This window comes from Arvicanthis niloticus, chromosome 8, assembly GCF_011762505.2.
Source record: "Arvicanthis niloticus isolate mArvNil1 chromosome 8, mArvNil1.pat.X, whole genome shotgun sequence".
Lineage (NCBI taxonomy): Eukaryota > Metazoa > Chordata > Mammalia > Rodentia > Muridae > Arvicanthis > Arvicanthis niloticus.
This window is the reverse complement of record NC_047665.1, coordinates 25,898,093-25,919,828: the sequence shown is the minus strand read 5'-3', so window position 1 is coordinate 25,919,828 and position 21,736 is coordinate 25,898,093. Positions and strand designations below refer to the sequence as shown.

General features: G+C 43.6%; 1 protein-coding gene and 1 long non-coding RNA gene across 4 annotated transcripts in view; one reads left to right on the top strand and one right to left on the bottom strand.

Annotated features, from left to right (window-relative positions):
- Positions 1–1,547: 1,547 nt before the first annotated feature.
- On the bottom strand, positions 1,548–12,413 carry LOC143443311 (uncharacterized). The gene is made up of 3 exons (XR_013112168.1): positions 12,285–12,413; positions 5,732–5,847; positions 1,548–3,369 (listed from the first exon to the last, which is right to left on the bottom strand). It is a non-coding gene; the product is annotated as an uncharacterized LOC143443311 (long non-coding RNA).
- Positions 8,348–21,736, top strand: part of Ly86 (lymphocyte antigen 86) — a 66,144-nt gene continuing 52,755 nt past the window's right edge. The window contains exon 1 of one of the 3 annotated variants that reach the window (XM_076939182.1): positions 8,348–8,560. In XM_076939182.1, the coding sequence (XP_076795297.1) occupies positions 8,422–8,560 (139 nt within the window). In that variant the 5' untranslated portion in view covers positions 8,348–8,421. The remainder of the gene's footprint in view (positions 8,561–21,736) is intronic. The other 2 variants (XM_076939183.1, XM_034510708.3) reach the window with 2 other exon arrangements.

The window sequence follows — 21,736 nt, the reverse complement described above, 5'->3', positions numbered from 1 at the left end:
TGGTACCTTTTCACATTCAAGTCGCAACAAGAACTACCAGGGTTTTAATTCCAAATAGCCAGGTACACTTGACTCAAACGGGAAAGGTACACAACTCCTGTTGCAGCAAGAGTCTGCGCCTTACCTAGGTCATAAAACAGAGAGCGGTATGACCCGTAGCCACACAGGTCTCACTCCTTCACCTTGGCAAACTCTTCCTTATAAGCATTCATCTTCTTGAGGCTTTTTGAGGAAAGGCAGCCGTTGAGCAATTATTCTTGAACTCTTTGTTCAAGAATAGCAAGAGGGTCACGTGCCTCCAGTGGCTCTCACCAAATACCCAGAGGTTGCCGAGAGACCAAGCCCCCCACACTGCCAAGTGAGTGCTTCTAGTCATCAAAATTGTGTACACTGACAAGAGCAGCAGCTGGAGGGATGTTGCTGAAGAAGTCAACTTTCCCCCATCCCCACCCCTGTACAACTTCCCAGTTAATCAAGTTCAGATAGAGAGTGTGACCCAAGCAAATGCAGCTTCTTACCTCCAGAATTCTTTCTTGTGTATTATAAGCGCTATATTAACACTTGGCATTGTCCTCTGAGTGAACTTGAGTCTCAAGGACATCTCAGCAGATTTCCTGTGCTCATGTCAGTTCATAGCAGTCTGTCCAAGGACGAGGATCACCACGCAGGAACGAGGGGGTAATAATGCTTATTGATGGGATTTTCATGATGGTCTAAATGCCTAGTTTTTATTTCCTTCATTTGAATTTAACATAAGAGAAAAATAGTCAATGATCACACACAAGAATTTACAAAGGCAGAAATACACGTGGCCAGCAGAGCACCGTGAAAGATGCTAAGATTATTATGCTGAAAGAAATGTAAATAGACATAAGGAGACACTAATGTTTGTCTACTAAAATGGCCAAAAACAATCAATAATAATACGCAACTGCTGAGAGAATTGTTAAATTGCCCAGTGTCCCTGGGTAAAAATAGGATTGTATGTGTCTGGAGCCTTAAAATGTCTGGTAATTCTTTTCACTAAGAACTTCACTTTGAGAAACTTACTCTGAAGAGATAATTGTGGCTAAGTTCAAACATAACAAAGAAATTCCCCTCAGCATTAACTCTTATTATTTTGCTATTGACAACGAGCTGAGTGTCCAAAGTATAAACAGATGCCATCTATACAGCAGAAGAACTCACGGTCATTAAGATTATATAATGAAAGGAAACAAATACCCAGTGTCAGTTGTTTAGGTCAGATGTGTGTGCACACATTCAAATGAAATCTCATCAAGACTCAATGGAGATCGTTGGAGGTTGAGGTTATTAGTGTTTTTTTTTTTTTTTTTTCAGCCTTTCTTTAGCCTCCCTGCCTGAAAAGTTCTTCAGTTAAAATGCATGGGAAATGAAAAGAGGAAATAAGAAAGCTGACCTACTTTTAGTAAAAGATGCTTCTGCAGTTTTGTTAATGTTGGGGGTGTCACAGACTCTTTGATAAGAAGTTCCTTGTCTTGCCTTTCTGATGATGATCAATGGAATCTGGAAGGTCAGCAGACTTGACCAAAAGACCTTCTCCCTTGGTCCATGAGATCTTGGAATTTCACCCATTCAATATAAACTGTTTTACTGGCTACTTCTTGTGCACTATACAGTGAGCATACACAACCGAGAGGGAGAAACAGAAAATTTCAGAAAGTATGAACAAGGAGAGATCCTGGGATAGCTAGTTTTTGTCAGCTTGTCATGAACTAGGAAGAGCGAACCTCTTCTCAAACTAGGACGTTTGAGAAAACGTAGCCATCAGTGTAGTGTGCCTTGATTAATAGTTCATGTGGGAAGGCCTAGTCCACTGTGGGTAGTGTTATATTGAAGCCGGTAGCCATGGGAGATACAAAAAGCAGCTGAACACGGGTGTGGAGAGCCAGCCAGGAAAGCTGCATACCTCCAGGGCCTCTGCTTCAGTTCCTGCCTCTAAGTTCCTTATTCAGGTTCCTGCCCTGACTTCCCTCAGTGATGGGCTTCCCTCTAGTTCACCATGTCTCAAGTCCAATTAGAGAGTTGTTGGTTACTGCCAAGGTGTCTGTGCCACTGCTACAGATGACAGTACTAGTGCCCTGCTGGTTCATTGCTGTGGTTCACAGACATCACATCTGGGTAGGCCTGTTGTTGCTTCTCTTTGTGGTACCTTTTGGTACCATGAAAGGTAGTCCTCAGAAAGGAGGCTTTGAGGCTAGTTCCAGCTCTGCACCCTATATCTGAAATGTGTAGTGTTTTCAGCAACAGGCACTTACCTTCCACCTTTGTTGGGCAACACCAATAGCTTATAATGTTTGGGGAGACTGTTGAACAAAAGTTGGACCCTGACCAACAACTCAAAATAAGGGCTTTTCATGCCTGCTGTTGGGGTAAGAAGTTATTTAATTTCAGCTACCATCAGCCAGTCCAGCATCATATACAGTGCAGAGAGTTGACTTAAACGTGGCAAGCACACATCCTTGTAGCAACATCTGGACATTCTGAAATCACCCAGAGTTGGAGACATATATAGAAGCCGAAGCCCCTGTGACACCTACCACATAAGAGCCATCTTTTCACTACCTGTCATGAAACAGCCACCTACCTATTCTTTACATGCTTTTAGTTTCCCCAGGGCTCTCTCCTTGAACTTACTGAAATTCTTTCCATCTTGAAAGCATTCTCAATTTTCGGGGCAGAGTTTTAGCTACGCATTGCTAATTTATCCCACACTTCGGAGTACAATGAGTATCCGTCTTTCCAAATGAGATCTCCACGCCCTGAATCTCTGAGTAATTTCTGCTGCTTTAATCAGATGCTGCAATGTACTGCCCTTTAAATCATTGGGAAATTGATCTAGCTGATCTATAGTGCCTTCCTCTTCCCTTGAATAGCAAATACATTCCTCAAACAAAAATTCATTTCTGCTTAGAGTTTACTATAGAATTTATAGATCCAGTTAGAAACAAAATACTTTACATATTATGTTCTTGGAATAATTAGGCATTAATAACGATAACAAATGCAGCAACAATACCAAAATGAGGAGAGACTGGCATTTCCTAGAAGTCTGCTATGGTTAATACATTAGAGAAAATGGTTAATGGAGAAAACTTAATGAGCTACTGGTCTGGGGAAATTTTATAGTTTATTGTATATATGCAGCAGCCAATGACATATTTCAGAAAGTTCAATCAAAGAGCCCTGCTTTTCAGTCTTCAAATCTCTTTTCCAGCTGGGAATGGAAGTTCATCCCTAAAATCCAAGCACTTGAGAAGCTGAGGCAAGAGAACTGCTATGAGTTCAAGGCCAGCCTGGGATCCATTGTGAATTCACCATCAGGATGGATACGGAGTGAGAGCATACCTAGAATAGATAAACAAACAAACAAGGCTAGAGAGATGGCACAGCATCTAAGGATAATGAGAACTAAGCCTGACAATCTGATTTCTAGAATTCGAATGGTGGAAGTAGGAAGTAACTACCATTGTTTGTCTTCTAACGTCCATAAGGGTGGAAGTGTGGGTGGCATGTGTATGCATGCATGTATGCATTTACACACACACACACACACACACACACACACACACACACACTCAATCAATCCATGAAAATAAAATACCTCTGTTGGGAGCTGACTCCTAGCAGAAAGCAGCTACGGTCTTTGCAGCCATCTTGAGCCATATACCCTGACAAGAGACTTGTTTTTCAACAGCCCACAACAGCTGAGCATACTCTGATAAACATCTTATTTTTCCCACATATCTTGTTTTGTTGTTTAGTGTTGTTTAGCTGCAAGGTGCATATGGTAAAGTGTCTTCAGCTGTGTTCCCCTGGGTGTGCTTGTAAATACCCAGGATTTCCTTGCAATAAACGAGACTAGAGACTAGAGACAACTAAAGATTAGAGACTTGAGACTAGAGACAACTAGAGACTAGAAACTAGAGACTAGAGACTAGAGACTTGACCACACACCCATTGTCTCCATTCTTCGAGTCTCCTCCATCCCCACTCTCTCTCTTGCTAGACCCTGACCCACAGACCGGAGCAGCAGCTGGGGCCGGAACCCCCACACCAGGCAGTGTGGGCCTCAACATATCTCATCTCTTTTCCCTCTATTAAGCAAGTTTGTGCTGAACAAATAGATCTATTTTTACTTCTACTAAGGCATATCTCCTTGACCTTCACATAAGAGCAGTTTATACTTTTCATGAACTCTAGAAGTCTAAAAAGCCTGTCTCCTCTCACCATGGTGTGACAGAAACCAAGAGACAGGACACAGCAGAAAGGAGAAAGAAACCAGGGTCAAAGTGAGAGAAACATTTTGCTTTCTGTCCAGTCATAGATGCTTAACAATGGGGCACACTGAGAAATATGTCATAGGAAACATTGGGCCATTATGTGATGTCACAGAGAGCATTACACAGATCTGGATGGCACTGAGGATTCAGCCCACATAACAAAATTTCTTCTATACATAAACAATCTACCATTTCCAAAACTCCTTCCAAAATGCCTTGACATCGGCCTTCCAGACTCTGCCTACTGTGCAAAGATCCTCCAATCTTTGAAGCTGCTCAGAAACAGGAGTAAATTCAAATGTGCACATGAGTCAAGGTTTTTATTGCAATGTTGAAAACAAACTTCTTGTCTGACCATGAGGGTTATAGTGTTAGGATAAACACACTTCTGTATCTTCCATTACATCTCTCTTTTTTTCTCCATATTTAATATAGGCCTGCTTTAAATGTCTGTGAATCTCATCTCAAAACTGGCTTTTCAATAGTCTCCTTTAATTTTATTCTTCAATCTCACACCCACAGCACACTGGCCCCTGATGATGTGGTCAGCAATGGCCTCTGATGACATGGTCAGCAATGGCCTCTGATTTCTCTACCTTTGTAGCTCCTAATCACTTTGAACTTGCTTTCTAAGTCAGTTACTTCTTGAGGCCTCTTACTGACATCATTAGCAGTGGGCTCTGTCAGGTATTACAGTAAACAAGGCAACCTGAGACTAAATTAGCACAGAGAAAAGGATGCAAGCAATGTGGTAAACACAACATGTACAAGGCTGCTCCTGATGGCCACCTTTGTAAGTATGGGCAATTGTTGACAATGGTTGTGCAGTTCTGGACTGTATTGAGTATCCTGTGGCAGTGAGAGGATGGTGGGCACCATGGAAACCAAAGAAGAATGAAAGAACCGTTGCCGTTAAAGCCAGCATTAATGTTCAGAGCAGCATGGAAGAGGGAGATAAAACTGATCCAAACTACTTCCTTGTCCTAAGGAAGTTCGATATCCACACTGGAACTCAATCAACTTCCCAAGGGGCTGGATCTCCATGACATTAGCCTCTTATTTCACAGTAAATTGATGCAAAGATGAATCTCTTTCCGTTGAACACACAGACATAACACAAACACACACACACACACACACACCAGGAAGACAGGGAGGACATGAATTTCCTGGTATGTAAGTTGATCTAAAGGAGGCTATCACACTGTACATCAAACAAATCAGAACATGTTTTATTACTGTTTGGTTGGGGGGAACAATTACTTTTTTGAGAAAGATTCTCACTATGAAGCTCAGGCCAGCCTCAAAGTCCTAATCCCCCTATATCGGCCTCTTAAGTGCTTACACTCTGTTCTTAGATATCTTTGGCTCATCCCACCCAGACAGGATGCTTCAGCCCACTCAGCAGCCGCCCTTTCCCAGCTCACCTTGTCTTCCTTCCTCCTTCCACTCCTTGCTGTTTTTTCTCCATCTTTAGTCAGTCTTATTTTCATCTGGCAGGAAAAGGAGGGCAGCACTCCGAATATGACCACTATGAAAGGAGCTTAGTGGGAGACAGAGGAAGAGGACTGTCAAAAAGCAGAGGAGAAATGCAGCCACAGGCAGAGACATTGCCATTTTAGCCACAATTTGCTAAAGGGGTTGAGGGGAGGAGGGAAGATGATACCAGAGCCTGGCAGGATGGTTAACATTTACATATACATAACTGTATTTTAAATAGCTATCATAAGATGATTTGAATCTTATTCTATAGTAAGGAACAAGATATTCTCAAAGAATGTTTTGTTGTCTTTATGAAGTTTCTAGTTTAAAAACTCGTCTTCGTCACTGTTCTATTGCTGTGACAAGACACCATGAGCAAGGCAATTCTTATAAAAGAAAGCATTTAACTGGGGGCTGGCTCACAGTTTTAGGGGCTTAGTCCATTATTGTCATGGCAGGGAGCACAGTAGGCAAGCAGGCATGGTGCTGGAGAAGTATCTGAGAGCTACATCTTGAATCACAAGCCACAGGCAGAGAGATAGAGATAGAGATAGAGATAGAGATAGAGATAGAGATAGAGATAGAGATAGAGATAGAGACAGAGAGAGACAGAGAGAGACAGAGAGAGACAGAGAGAGACAGAGAGAGACAGAGAGACAGAGACAAGACGAGATAGAGATAGAGAGAGACAGACATAGAGATAGCACTGGCATGGGCTTTTAAAACCTCAAAACCCACCCCCAGTGACACACTTCCTCCAAGAAGGCCACACCTCCAATCTTTCTAATCTTTTCAAACAGTTCCACTTGATAGTGACTATTCTTTAAAATATGTGAGCCTGTGGGGCCATGCTTATTCAAACCACTGTAGTTGTGCTAGCTTTCTGTCACTTTGACAGAGTGCCTTAGACAAATAAATGAAAGGAGGAAAAGTTGGTGTTGCCCCACGGCTTCAGGGGGTTCCGAGCATGGACACACTGCCCCATTGTTTTATAGACTGAAGTGGATCGTGTTATGGTGGGGCTGCCTGTGGAGGAAACCTGATCGGCACATGGCAGCTCGAACACAAAGCAAAGAGAGGGATAGGAAGAGCTAGAATCCCAATATCCTCTTGAAGATGGCCTAACTTAAAGGGCTCACCACATCTCAATAGTGCCCCAGGCAGATGACCAAGCACTTAGCAGCACATGGGACTCTAGGAGATGGTTAATATCCGTATCATCACAGAACTCAAGATGATATCATTGTGGATTGATTTCTGAAACAAGTGAGCCAAGACCACAAGTTCAGGCTCTTGGTAAAAAAAAAAAAAAAAAAAAAAAAAAAAGTTCACATAATTCCTTGAGGGAGTGGCTTGTTCCTTTTCCCTATAAGGTTGCATTACATGTTATAGAGAAATGCCATCTGTCATGCAAGGAGATAATATTTTTATTGAGAAGTATTCTAAAAATATATTGTACATTCCCAACGGAATATAATTTATCTCTTCCTGCCATGGGAAATAGTGTTTCCTGTTGCTCTGAAGCACTGCTGACCTTGGCTGTGAGTCTGATGAGCTGAATAAAGTGGAGTTAGGATTAAGAATGCTTACTGTGCTGAGGCAGAGCAGCAAGAGTCCACGGAGGTGAGCATCTTGGTGTGAGAAGTGGTATCGGTCACCTCTCCAGTGGCCAGAAGTTGAACTAGCCTTAAAGGAGGCCATGGCCCAATGAAATGTCTCCGTTGGTAAAAGCTCTTATCTCACAAGCCTGGTGACCTGAGTGTCATTCCCAGAACACACAGGGAAAGGAGAGAACTGACTCCCAGAAGTTACCTTCTGACTTCCACATGCTTATACACACACACAGACACACATACACACACACACACAGAGAGAGAGAGAGAGAGAGAGAGAGAGAGAGAGAGAGAGAGAGAGAGAGAGGAACACACACATATACATTACAAATAAATTAAATAAAAATGTTTAGAAGTGGAAGATGGCTTACTTCTCAGAGGGAATGCCTCACCCAGCTCCAGAGTTGCTCTGTGAGGCTCCAAGGACAAGGTCCTACTCTGCTGGGCAGTGTACTGCTGACTCTGAATCCCAACCCCAGGCCAAAGCCCAAAGAGCACCAAATCCAAAAACCCTATTCCAGATCCTAAGTGCTAATATACCACCCTCAAAACGCCAAATGTGCCTGCTGGCACTGGCCAGCTCTGAGACCCACATCAGTGCTGTGCATGCTGATAGAAAACACATGGTGTTTTCTATCATTTTTCCTGAGTTTACAGCTCCACTGGGGGACGTAGACTCTAAAAGGGGCTGTTCTGAGAAGTCATGCGGGACCTCTTTCTGTGAAAGCAAGAAGTCACCTCCCAACCTAGCCCATACCTGCACACATGCGCATGCGCAGACACACAAGACCATGCACCAACACACACACTATTTCAAGTGTTGTGAAGCCCCCCCCAAACAGTATTCAAATGCCCCTCCCTGCTCTCTGTCTTGTCCTCTCACAGTGTAGTGCCCAGAGACTAACTAGTACTATTGAGAAGTGAAACTGAACGCACCATCCCTCTCATGAGGGGGAGGAGGAAGAACCTCGGAGGCCTTTTTATTGGACTGGTTTATCATTGGTCACACACAATCTCTCACCATGAACGGTGGTGTCACAGCTGCCCTCCTTGTGTGGATTCTGACTTCTCCGAGCAGCAGTAGCCATGGCAGAGAAAAAGGTTGGCCCACGCACATAGCCTGCAGCAGTAGGGGCTTGGAAGTCATCTACCAGAGCTGTGGTAAGGTCTGAGGAAATGGCCGCTGGTGCCTATGGGGAAATTAAAGCTTCAGGTGGGCAATACGGGTACCGAGTTGGTATGGGTGAGGGACGAGGTTATCAGCAACCCAGGGCTTTTTGCAGCTATGGTGAGTCTTTGAGGGCCATGGAGAGCCCTGGGGAGCTGTGAGGAAAGAAGGGCCAGGGAGAGTGGGACAGCCTTCTGAAAATAACAAAGAAGACCAAAAAGAAAGAGGAAAGAACAGTCTAGATATGAAGCCAGATGTAAGCTTAGCCCTGCCCCCAAGAACAGATGATCTGTGGTCTTCCAATAAGCTTTTCTTGCCAAATCCTGCGCCTGCGCTGGCTTTCCACCTTAGCCATTTTGCAAATTGGGTGAGCAGCAAGTCTCTTTTGTCAAAAAGTCTCTGTCCTTCACCCGCCCCCTCTAGAGTTCTTGTCATGCCATCCATCAAAGCAGCGAGCACTTCAAAAGTAGCTTCCAATGCCAGGGTTTCCCCAGGAACAAGGCCAGCAAAGAGGAGTACTGTGCTTTGCCTATGTCCTGAAGCATGTATGAGAAACTTAACCCCAGTGCATTTGAGAGGTGGCATATACTGAGAGGAGTTCAGCTGGGAGCGTTCTACTGTTGCCGCCGTGAACCAGGACTTAAGTGGGACAAATGTAGCTTGAGCTGGCGAAAGTGAAAAGGAGACACCGAGGCGCGGTGCTGGTCTCACCATTCGCTGAGTAAATGAAACTAAGTCTTGAGCAAACAGCTGAGCCTGGATTCTGCCACCCAACTTTGGTTTCTGGGGTGATTCAATGGATTTTTTTTTTTTTTTTTATTATTCCTTTAAAGAGAACATTGAAGCACATTTTAAAAATTAAAAAATAAGAAAAAGAGAAGGACTAGCTGGGTGGAGAAAGTGCTAACCTCACGATGCTTGCTGTTCTCCGGATAAATGTGAGCCCAGACGGCTGGGGATGTGCTCACCTAAGGTGTAGGATGACAGCCGGATTGGGTCACATGGACTAGCTGAGATTTGATGTTCCAGGACATTAAACATCATGTGATTAGCTATTCTGTGTCTAAGATTCTCCCTCAGATTGTAGCCAAGTCTCATGTGTCCTTTCACTCACCTGGACAAGAGGCAAGAAAATTGGGTCTGTCAGGGAGAGAACAGGGACATATGTGCTGCCTCACTGTCTGGGATGCTGCATCTATTTGGAGGTGGGACTTCTCTGCAGAGTAATTACAGCTCAGGAATAAGCTCTGGCCACTTGGAATAAAGGAACAGAGGAGATGAAGTTTTCATCCAGGAATACTGTGAGAATTAGCCAAGGAAACCAAAGGATAACTGCTTTGTGGAAGGGATGTCTCAGAGGCAGGAGGTGTCAGTGAGACACAGTGATTTGAAGAGAGCAAGGTTTGGATTATCAAATGTTAATTGAAACTTCAAAAAAAATTGATAAAAGTAGCTGGACAACATCTCCCACAGGAAGGGTCTGCCTGTGTGTGTTGAGGGCCACGCTCAGTGCCTCATGGGCATGATCCTTGCTTTGTAGATGTGCAAACCTGGGGCCAGAGCTTCCAGCTAACACTGTAAAGGCTATGGAGCTAATACTGTAGAAATTACACTCCAGTGGCACAGAGAAGACAAGACATCGAGTAAATATTTGTGGAGTTAAAACACATTGATCACTGGCCTCTCTAAATCCAAAGGCCATGATCTTAATAACCCTGGTGTGTAGAGTTTTGTTGTTGGGCAGAGAGGCACAGAGGAGGGTAGAGAAGAAGATTTCAGCAGAGAGAATAGCACGTATAAAAGCAAAGAGGTGTGGCATGACCAGGCCAAGTTCAGAGGGCTGAGAAATGATGGGAAGGATACAGTCAGAGCCCTAGACAAGGGAACATTGCCTGCCTTTGGCTTTGAGGAGCCTCCACTTTGGAGTAACAATCCCTTGGGGGTTACTAGGGGTGTGGGTGTGGCTAGAAATGAGCCTGGTAGCTGGACACCATGTTCAGGAAGTTCAGGAAGAAAAGCAGGTCATCATGAAAACCATTCAACAGTCTTTAGACTAAGGTGATTGTGGATAGACTCTAGGGTCAGCAGACAGGCAAGCTGGACTCCCAGTGCTCCAGCAGGGGTGGTGCTCACTCTGTCTTCTGAATGGATCTGAGCTTTTGAAGGCTGAATGACTGGTTTGCAGGGCAGCAGCCTCAGGCTGCCTGTCATGACACGCTGGTCAGTATGCTGCTAAGGCAGAATTAGCACACATCAGGAGCTTCTAGGCTCCCACTATGTGCCCGGAAACAGTTACTATGGTGTTCTGGAGCTGTGCTTCGTTTGTCTCTTTTCCTTTCATTTGTGATTTTAGTTACAAGAGGAGGGGACCTTAAACCAGAAGTCACTTTCTGAAAAGAAAAAACAAAACAAAAAAACAAAACAAAAACCCTTCAAGAGAAAGAGGGAACATTAGAAGTGGCTTCTGAATGTTTGGTATGAACCAGAAAGCCAGGCGTGGTGGCTCATGCCTTGAATCCCAACATTTAGGAGTTGGAGACTAGAAGATCTAGAAGCTCAAGTCATCCTTGACTTCGTGGTGACTTTGAGGCCAGTATGACTATTTGAGGCCTGGTCTCAAAAATACAAAAAAATAAATCTAAGCAGGAAGTGAGCAAGATGTTCTGAAAAGCAGAAGTTCTTATTTATTCAAGTAAGGGAACTGAAAAGAAAAAGAAGAAAGCCAGTGTTGTCAAAGTAAAGTACAAGTACATGTATATGTGTATACACACACACACACACACACACACACACACACACACACACACACACACACACACACGTGCGTGCATGCTTAGGGATATGGCCCCAATGCCCACTAAGGAATTTACTCATATGCAGCCTCTAGCACACAAAGATACAATGTGGATTATAAAACTACTTATGGCCGGGCAGTGGTGGTGCACACCTTTAAACCCAGCACTTGGGAGGCAGAGGCAGGCAGAGGCAGGCAGATTTCTGAGTTCGAGGCCAGCCTGGTCTACAGAATGAGTTCCAGGACAGCCAGGGCTACACAGAGAAACCCTGCCTCGAAAAACCAAAATAAATAAATAAATAAATAAATAAATAAATAAATAAATATAAAACTACTTATGAGAGGAGAAAAATCAGTAGCAGTGGGAGAAACTGGGTGAGTGAAAAAGGACACAGTGTTCTAGAGAGAACGTGTGTCCTGCCAAAAATTTTACACATTAAAACCAGTGAGCTGCCTGCAAGCATGATAACCTTCAATTGACTCCTGGAATACATGCATACTGTAGTGCAAGGAAAAACTGATTCCTCATAGTTCCTCTGACTTCCACATACACACCATATCATGGGTGTGCCCACACTTGTGCACTCACTCATGTGCACACTCACACAATAATAACAAAATTTCACATATATGTTAAATCCTGTGTATTTAACAAGATGGTGGGTTTAGGAGGGAAGGCTTTTGTAAGACAATTAGAGCATGAAAGTCAAACCTACAGAAATGGGATTTTTCTTTTACAAAAGAAACCTCTAGAGCTAGAAGACTGCTCCAAGAACCCAACCTTACTGGGCATTCTGATCTCAAACGTTTAACCTTGAGAACTCTGAAAAACCCAAGTTTGTTGTTCAAGCCACTGTGTCTATGGCAACTTGTCACAGCAGCCCGAGTCAAGAGAAACAAGCAAGTAAGGTCAAAACACATACCAGATGAGTCAGGTGAGAGACAGTGAGTAAGGATCTGGAGTGGGCAGATCTCATTCGAAATATTGAGAAAAACTGTAGATCCAAGGCTCTTGTTGCTGAGATATTTGTCCCCAGTCACGCTCCAAGTTTCATTCTATGAATTAAAATAGAATGCATGGGGGCTGAGGACTCAGCTGAACTGGTAATGTGCTTGCTATATGACCATGAAGACCTGAGTTCAATGCCCAGAACTCACGTAAACATGCTATGTGTGAAAGTGTATGCTTATAAGCCCAGAACCAAGGAGGAAGAGACAGATATATCCCCAGGCTCACTAGCAAGCCAGCCCAGCGTAGTTAGTGAGTTTCAGGACAGATGAAAGATTCTATCTCAAAAATTAAGGTGAACAGTACCTGAGGAACAACAGCTGAGCCTCTGACCTCCACATATATGTACACTCATGGACAAAGACACAAATACACAACACAACACACACACACACACACACATATATATAATAAAATAAATAAGAATATATATACATATGTACACATATATGCATACATATACATTTAATCGTTTCAGGGTTCCGAGGGTTTCACTGGGTTTCTGGGTCACTGTGCTGCCTGGGCCTCACTTCCTTGAAAGCTGTAAGTACTATGTTTTTTAACATGCAATCTTGCTTTTTAGTTCTAAGCTCTTCCTTCATCTTCAGAGGCAGTCCTGTAGCATCTTGTTTCAGTCATCTCATTGCTTTCCTGTGCTGTGCCAAAGCCCTCTACCTCCTTCCTATGAGAACATTTGTATAAGGACAACCTCACAAACACAAGATTTGTAACTGCAATGGCAAAGCCTCTGACCACATAAAGTAGCATTCGTGGGTTACAAAGATAAGGACATGGGTGGTTTGGGCGACCATTTTCAGCCTACTATGAGTGAGACAAAATAATAATTTGTAGGGATTGGGTGAAAAGGACTATGGAAATTTTTCTCATCATATACTACATGCTTAATAAATCTTTGCTGTTGGTAACTCTATATGCTATTATATAATCAATACAAGAGTGATTCTCAACCTTCCTAGTGTTGTGACCCTTTAATATAGTTCCTTACATTGTGGTGACCCCAACCATAAAGTTATTTCATTCTACTTCAAAACTGTAATTTTGCTGCTGTTATGAATCATGATGTAAAATACCTAATATGCCAGGATATCTGATATGTGGCACCCAAAGAGGTTGCAAATTATAGATTGAGAACCACTGCAATAGAAGCATATCTGCCTATAGGCTTCAGAGAAGGCAATTCAAACAAAGAAATGACATTTCCAAAATAAAACAGTTTTCAAGAGGATTGTCAGCTGATTCTGGGGTATAAACAATGCAAGAAAACTTCCCCTAAATAACTAGCTTACTGGATCACATCTCTAAGCAATACCACTGTCCCCTGGTGTAGATGAAGGCCTAGAATCAGCACATAATGTAAAGAGCCATTGGAGACCCTTCCCTGCATGCAGCACTCAGAGGACCTGCTCATTTTGAAAGTTCGGTTGTCATAGGAACAAATGAGCCATTCACTCCCTAGGAAATCCGGCCTAACTATTGTTGTTGCAGCTGCTGTGGGGTTTGTTAGTGGTTTCTTCACACGGGTTAGATTGCAGGGATCTGGGTGATATTTCCTGGCAAAGCTTGAGAATAGGCTCCGAGCTTGCCATTTGACGCACTTTTTGTATACTTTGTCGTGGAGGAGGTCAAGAAGACAGGATCTGGGTCATGGGCCTAAATAGGTTCCTGCTCCCTTTCGTTTTCTCTGATACTCACGGGCAACCTGGCCATGGAAAGGGTTCTCGGGAATAGTCTGCAGCAGGGGACTGCCAAGTGTAGCCCGCAGGCTAAATCACATGTGTGGCCTGTGAGCTAAGAGCTGCTTTTTCATTTTTAAATGATTAGAGAATTCAAAATAATAATAATAATACCTCTGTTACTACAAAGCTTACCTGATATGATTAACTTTAAAAGGAAAGATTATTTTGTTTCATAGAGTTGAGGTTCCTGTCGGCGATTCTTTGTACCCATTGCTTTAAGCCTCTGTGGGATGATTTTAATGTCAGGAGTGAAAAAAAGTAGCATACCACATAAGCAGGAAGTGAAATGGTGAAAGAGACCAGGTCTCTCAGCTCCCTTGGAGGGCATACCTGCATTGACCTATGGACTTCTATTGATACTATTCTAATACAATCACTCCAATACAAGTGAGACTTACAAAAGTTGGACCCCTGGACGTGTAGGCAATACCACTTATAGGCAACTTGACAGGCCAGAGGCTTGCCTCCTGAGAAATCCTTATTGCTTGTGTTATCTTGGAGGATGGAAAGGATCTTGTTTGGTTTCAGGAACTTTCTGAGATTTTTGAGTTGTCTTCTTCCTGAGTCTTAAGGATTTTTCTGAATCTTAATGAGTTTCCTTCCACAATTAAACCAATTGTAGGAAACTACTATGAAAATCCCTACTAGGTCCCACCTGTTAAGTGTTCTATCACCTATTGACTCCTATCACCTAACTCCACATTAGTGAACAAACCTTTGACACATAGGCCATTGGGAGACATTTAAGATCCAAACTAAAGCACTGTGATTCGTGAAGACTGCATGAAATTCTGTGTGTGTGTCCATAAGTAAAATTTTATTGGCACACAGCTGTGTCCATTCTTTTATGTATAGTTGATGGCTCCTCACGTGCCATAACAGCAATGTTGAGAAGTGTGACCTTGATCACATGCCACACAGCCTTAGATACCAACCATCTTTATAGACATAGTTGGCCAAAGGTAGGAAAGAATCTCTCAAGATTGTCACTAGAGCAGATCCTCAAGTTCTGGATCTTCTGAGTGATTCTAGCAATAGAGTTGCTGGGAATGAACCCTAAAACTACCATGTTAATAAGAAATGTATAGGCTTTCTCTCAGAGAATTTTCTTTGTTCTTATAATCTCTCTCTTAAATATCTAGAGTTCCAGCTTTTATGAGTCTCACCCGTGCTGGTGTGTGAACTTTTCCCGTTGCCGCTATTTTAAGATTAATAGTCACTTAGAATGCCTCACGTAACCCTTACAAAAAATCCTGGAGGGAGGTTGGATAGGGATCTCCACTTGTAGATGTGGAAACTGGGAGACATATATAGTAAGTAAATAAGATAATATGCTGAGCTTAATATAAATCTAAGTATTCCAGCTTCGCCTCTTCTGGTGTTCTAATGGGCAAACATCTAGGAGGAGAAAGAAGCGAGGAAAATGTCTCCTGATTAAAGAAAGGTTTTTTTTCTGTCCCCCTACCCCAATTCTTACTCTCTCCGTCTCTTTATATACTCAGAATTGGCTCCATTTGGCTCTTGTTACGCAGCCATCAGGGACCCTCAGTAGCTATAGAGGAGGATCTCCCCCAAACTAACATTTGTAATGATGTGCCTCAAGTTGCAAGATTGAACATAGAAATGGCATCCCCTGAATTTAAAAAACGGGGGATTCTTTTACCAGTAAGGGTGATACATTGCCAGTCAGAGCCCTCCTGTGCAACTGGCTTATCTATTTCATAAGGAAGCCTATTTCCCACGTACAACAAGAGGTTCCCCTATGGGGCAGTTAGGGAAGAAAAGAAGGATGCTCTGTCTTGGGCAGTAGTTGTGGGTGATCCCCCAGGACCAGCCAGTTCCTGCGAGTTCCTAGAGTCAGATTAGTGCTGCCTCTGGGCCTCGAGATTTACACTTAGAGTGAATTTAACACCTACCCTCTGTCCTCTAAGGCAACCAGCCTCATTCACGTCTGTCTCAATAGGATTTATACGTTGTTGGTGTTTGCTATAGGTTGGGTAATTTAACTGACCTCTAACATGTCCCTTAATTATGAAAGTCTAAATCTGGTCACGCTCGTGTACCTGCATAATCCATCAAGGTAGTCAAACAGGACACTTAATCAGGCTTTAAGAATGCAAAGCAATGCTGGCAAAATCCCCTATAGAATAGAGGGCAAACTATGAATGACTTAACCCATAGCTCAGTGTAACAAGACATACGGATAAACTGTTCATCAGAAAGTTTTAAGGTGCCCTGGGAGGAAAGAACTGAGGAAAGGGGGGAGGGGCTTCTTTCTCTAGAACCTGACAATTCTGAAGTAAATGGAGCATAAAACCAATACCAAAGAAATGACGTAGCAAAATCAAAATGAATCGCAGGCATATAGTCATTTAACCATGATTTCTAATCCTGCAGAGAAAGTAATCTCTCTTAGATTATGTTGTTGTGCAATTAAGGAACATATTGAGAAATGGAGAGAAAGAGGGGGAGAGAGGAAGGGAGGGAGGAAAGAAAAGGCAGAGGCAGAGAATATGGATTCCACGGTGCTAAGTTTAGACACACGGGATGCAGGTTGAACAGCAGACTTACCTGGAGCAGGACTGGCTTTTTGGTCAAATTTTAAAACAGGAAATTGACTTAGAAAATACAAGAGATGCAAGTGTTTTTGTTTGTTTGTTTTCAAGCTAGTGAGAACATATGCTGGAAAGGAAGCAGTCCCTACAGGTAGGTGCCTGGGAGGCCACCACAGGGACCCCCTAGTAGGTTGCATTTAATGGAAACCACTTAGAAGCCAAGCCTGCTGAGTAGTGTGAGTTCTTCTGAGCACGTTAAAAAGAAGATACTAAGTAACCAAGCGAACAGAGGGAAGCAAGCCAAGGCTGCGGTTCTAAAGGAGCCCCCTTAGTAGACAGGAAATAGGTGTGTTCTGAAAGGCTGTGCACTGCCCTTTCCAGCCAAACGAAATCTCCCTGGGCTCCTGACTCCATTTGTGTTTTAAGAGGAGGATCTTGGGAGAGACTGAGATGGGGAAGGCTGTCCTCCAGATCAGCAGCTGGTTTTCAGAGTCAGAAAATCCTCAACACCACATGGAATCCTGGGCATGGCCTCCATCAGGCCTGAGCAGAGGGACATGTGCAGAGCATGGGACACCAGAGTCTGAGAAAGTGGCCTTCAATGAAAAGCCCGTTGTGAGCTCCATCTGGACAGTGGTGAAGGGACATACAGCTGTCAAAGGGTGTTGGGACTTTGATAGCAGCATCTACAATACACAGAGCAGCAGGTGACCCCATCAAGACCCAAGCAGCAGGGCAGGGCTCTATATGGGAACAGAAGAGTGGCCTTCGCAGTAACTTCATGCACTCTAGGTTTGGGTTATGCCTTTCCTAGATACCTCCTAAGGTCAGATTCTAGATCTGTGACCCAGGAGCTTTGAGCTAGAGAGCTGGAAATAGCAAGCAGGTGCTGCATGTATCCAGCAAGCAGGTGCCTGCACACTTGTGTGATGCTGATGCCTGAGCAATGCACAGAAGACAATGTGCAGATTAGGGTGTAGCAGGAGTCCCTTTGGCTCTTAACCACAAGGATAGAGTACAATAACTTTGTAGGGTGGCCATGAATGCTGCCCCCTCTCCCAGGAGCTGAGAGGCCTTTCTTATCTGAGAGGCTTCCTTGTATGTTGGTGATGATTTTGTCCCTCTATTGCTGTGTTTTGAAGTGTCTCTTTAAACATGTGAACCCTACTCACACAACTGCCATTCCAATGTTTTGTTCATTTAACAAGTTTTTGCAGATGTTCACATTATCCACAAATTTATCAATGGAATTTCCTTCAGTGTTTGGTAGACTACAACAGACTCTTCCTGGTTGCTTTAAAACATGGAATAGCAGAGGAAGTGTATACAGAGTATCACAAAATAATTTATGATGTTTCTTCATCTTGTTTCTAAACACTGGCACTATGGGCCTATTTTTTTCATCTTTGTATTGATACTTATTCATTTTCTCCTCTTTCTTTTCCTTTTTAAATTTGATAGACATCCACCAGTGCTGCCTCAATCTCTCAATCCTCCTGTCTCAGCTTCCTGAGTAACTGGTATTGTAGGTATAGACCATGGTACCAACATGATCACTTTTATCTATAAGACTTATGCTTTCTTGAAGTTCTTGAGATATGTATTGGGGTATTTCTTTGTGTATCTAAAATGTTCCAGCTCGAAGAATACATTTTTTTTTTCTTCCAACCAGTTGATTCTGGGCTTGGTTGCCAGTTACCGGCTTAAGTTCTCTTGGCAATAATGCTTCCTGCCACAACCTGAATACCTCTGAAGACTCTTCTTCCCACAAACCTCTTTCCGCTCTGGCATTTTCTCTTTTAAAAGTACACAGAGGTCTGCTGGGTCACTGTTTTGTGATTCAGCACCCTGCCATTATCCTACGCTTGAAAGCTTATGTCTACTGTGGACATCTCAATTACAAAATCAAGGGGGCATTTAGAGGAGAGGACAGAGTTTGCCTGCATGATTAAGACTCATCTTTATAAACCTGAGGGGACTCGTGATTAGCATTAAGATATCTTTCCTCTTGTATATCCTGAAATTGCTGGTGCCAGTCCAACTTTCTGATGACTTTGGAGAAGTGTGTGCTGGGGAAGGAACTCCTGGCCCAGTGTATGCCAGGCAAGCACTCTGCCACAAGCAATACCCTTAGCACATCTACTAGATTTTTTGGATGGGACCACTTGAACTGATCCACCCTTCTATTTTTTACCAAGCCTGTCTGGCTCATTCACAACTCTTTGTCCTCACTCCTACTCATGTTCAAAGATAGAGAAAACTTCGGCGTTCTCTCTGGTCTGTCCATATGGATAAAAGCATTCTGAATTCCAAGTAACTGAGACTGAGGCTCTGTGCACACGAAGTGCTCAGGATGTGACCCAGTTTCCTTCCCATCTTTGTTGTCACTCACACATGCCTGCTAAGTAACCCCTAGAGACGGAACCATGAGACTTGAGACGTCAGAATAGCCATGCTGGATTTTATCCAGTACCAACAGTTTCCTAGGATCATGCACGCCACTGGCCACAGTCAGCTAAGACTACAGTGTTAGTCTTAGCAGTGTTCTTCCTGACTGGTATTCTCTGTCTCTAACAGGGCATTGCAGGTCACGCTAGGCTGCCTGAAGTGCAGACATGGAGGACATTGGTCTAGATCATCATCACTACAGTGGACAGGATGGGAGGGAAACTTACCCCTGCACGGAATGAGGGGCTGGGCAGCTCTCAGAGATGAGTTCCACGTCTCTAGAGGCAGAACTGTTGGTTTTGGCAGTCTGTCTCTAGCTCCTGGTGAAACATTGGGGTATAGGAAAATTTTCACTTGGTGACTAATCCCCCCCACTCCCTGCCACCCCAAAGTCTGGCATTTTTTAGGACCAGTTGGCCTCCTGCCAGCCCCTCTGATAGGCAAACCAGAGGCTCGTTTATGGACTAGAATAAGACCAGGCCCTGTAGAGCCTGGAGGTTTCAATCTAACTCCCCCTTGTTGAAAAGGGGAACCTCTGAGCCTGAAAGGCAGCATGTTCTAACTGAAGTTGGTCAAAGAGCCAATCAATGAACAAATACAATAGGACTCTCCTGGGCAATCTCAGCTTCCTCTTCAACCATAAAACCACCCAGAGAACTCACCCAGTTTCAGATCAGAGCCACCACAGAAGCCAAGACGGCCCATCTTGTAAAAATAATCTGTCCAGGTCCTTTCCTGCCCAAAACCCTATAAATTATGAAGCTTTGCAGTTGCAAACGATCCATGGGACTTAACTCTAATTGAGAGGAACAACAACTTTATAAAAGTACTATAACTGTGGACTTTACATGGGAATGGCATGTGTTATTTTCCCCTTTATTTGTGACATGGTTTAAGACCCCAAGTAGATGGTTGCAGTCATAGCGTGCTGGCCTCATGTATACTTGGCTTTTTCTACCCACGCATACCTATGACAGAGATTAATTTATAAATAGGCCCAGTAAAAGCAGCAACTAGCAACTAGTAATAAAATCATTTTAACAACAATACATTGTAATTAAATTGCCACCATCACTGCTCTTGCACTTTAGGGACATTACACAATAGGATAACAGTCATTTGAGAGCAAAGCACCCTGATTCTGTAGCAGCCAATCTGATAACTGAGATGGCCACAAAATGACCGATCTGTGAGTCCCTCATACAGGGTGGACAGGCTGCACACAGGCGGGACAGAGTGGATGGCATGGGAATTCATTATGCTACTCAGAAGAGTGTACCACTTACAGTTTCGAGATGGTTTGCTTCTAGAATTTTCCATTTTAATATTACTGGCTCGTGATGGTAACAAATTGCAAAGCATTAAGCTGCAGAGGGTGAGCCGCTACTGTATTTTTCAGAGTATCAGAAGGGAAAATGCTTGTTTAGAGAAAGGGCTGCATCTTCTGTGACAGGAACCTCCCTGGGGAGCCTAACAACTTAAAGTAAACACACACTGTGTCAGAGGCGAGCTGTGAAAGTTATTACAGCAACTTGGGCCCTTGAGCCTGAAAGTGTGATCCCAGAGCCTGCACCTTCTGCTCCTTTCTCCATTTGTGGAAAAGCTAGCCATAGACAACCAACCCCAGCCATCAGACAAATACCCAAAGGCTGCCACTACTATGCCCTCCACTGGGGTCAACTGCCTTGGGTCTGAATCACTTGGAGGAAGGTGTTCTAAGAGAGAGACTAAGTTCCAGGCCGACGTACACTGAGCTGTTTGGAACCCAAGCAGAGTAGAGTGAACAAGAAGGTCGTTTCCAATGGCAAAAATGGCTTTTCCACCTCATGCGTGGATTAAATTTTGACTAAATAAAAGGGTATTAGTAGACAAATAAGTGTTGGTGTTTTCAGAACATACTTGAGGAGAAAACTGTCACTTTTGATTCATTTGGTCCAGGGTCCTACGTAAACTGTGCCTGAGATGTCAGAACCAGCTAGCAGAAGGAGCAGACAGCCTCCCTGTGAGTTATCTGAGGGCAAGCTTTCCCTTCCTGGGGCAGTTAAGCCTCAAGAAAGATGGCAGGAGCATGAGGGAAAGCTAGGCTGTTGTAGCTGCTGTGCTCCTGCTAAGCCAGGAGTCTACATTTCACCTCTGTCAGAGGAGGTGGAGCTAAAGTCAGAAGCACAAGGGCCATGAAGTCTCCTCTTATCCTTGTCCACAGATAATGTGATGTGATGCCTTTTTCAGATGAATGGAGGTAGCAGTGAGCCTCGGTTGCCAGTTAGCCCAGTGATGGAGGGGGAAGGAGTGAGGATGGGGGGTGGGGAAGATGCACTATAGTACATTCTGTTGCTAAGCCAGGGTGCTGATAGGTTGAGGGTATTACATGCCTTTTTAACTTCTGCTGAGGTTATAAGGCTGTGGCCCCATCCTTTAGAACTGTGTGTCTATAACTAATGTGGAGAGCTAATCATGGTTTACAATGTGAAATCTTGGGCCCCCCACCTCATTCCCGATCGAACTCTGATAGTAATCTCCATCTGATAGCTATATAGAACAGTGAGGTCTGTGATGTCTTATTTCCTAAATTTTCAAGAGAAACCAAGACATAACCCACAAATGCA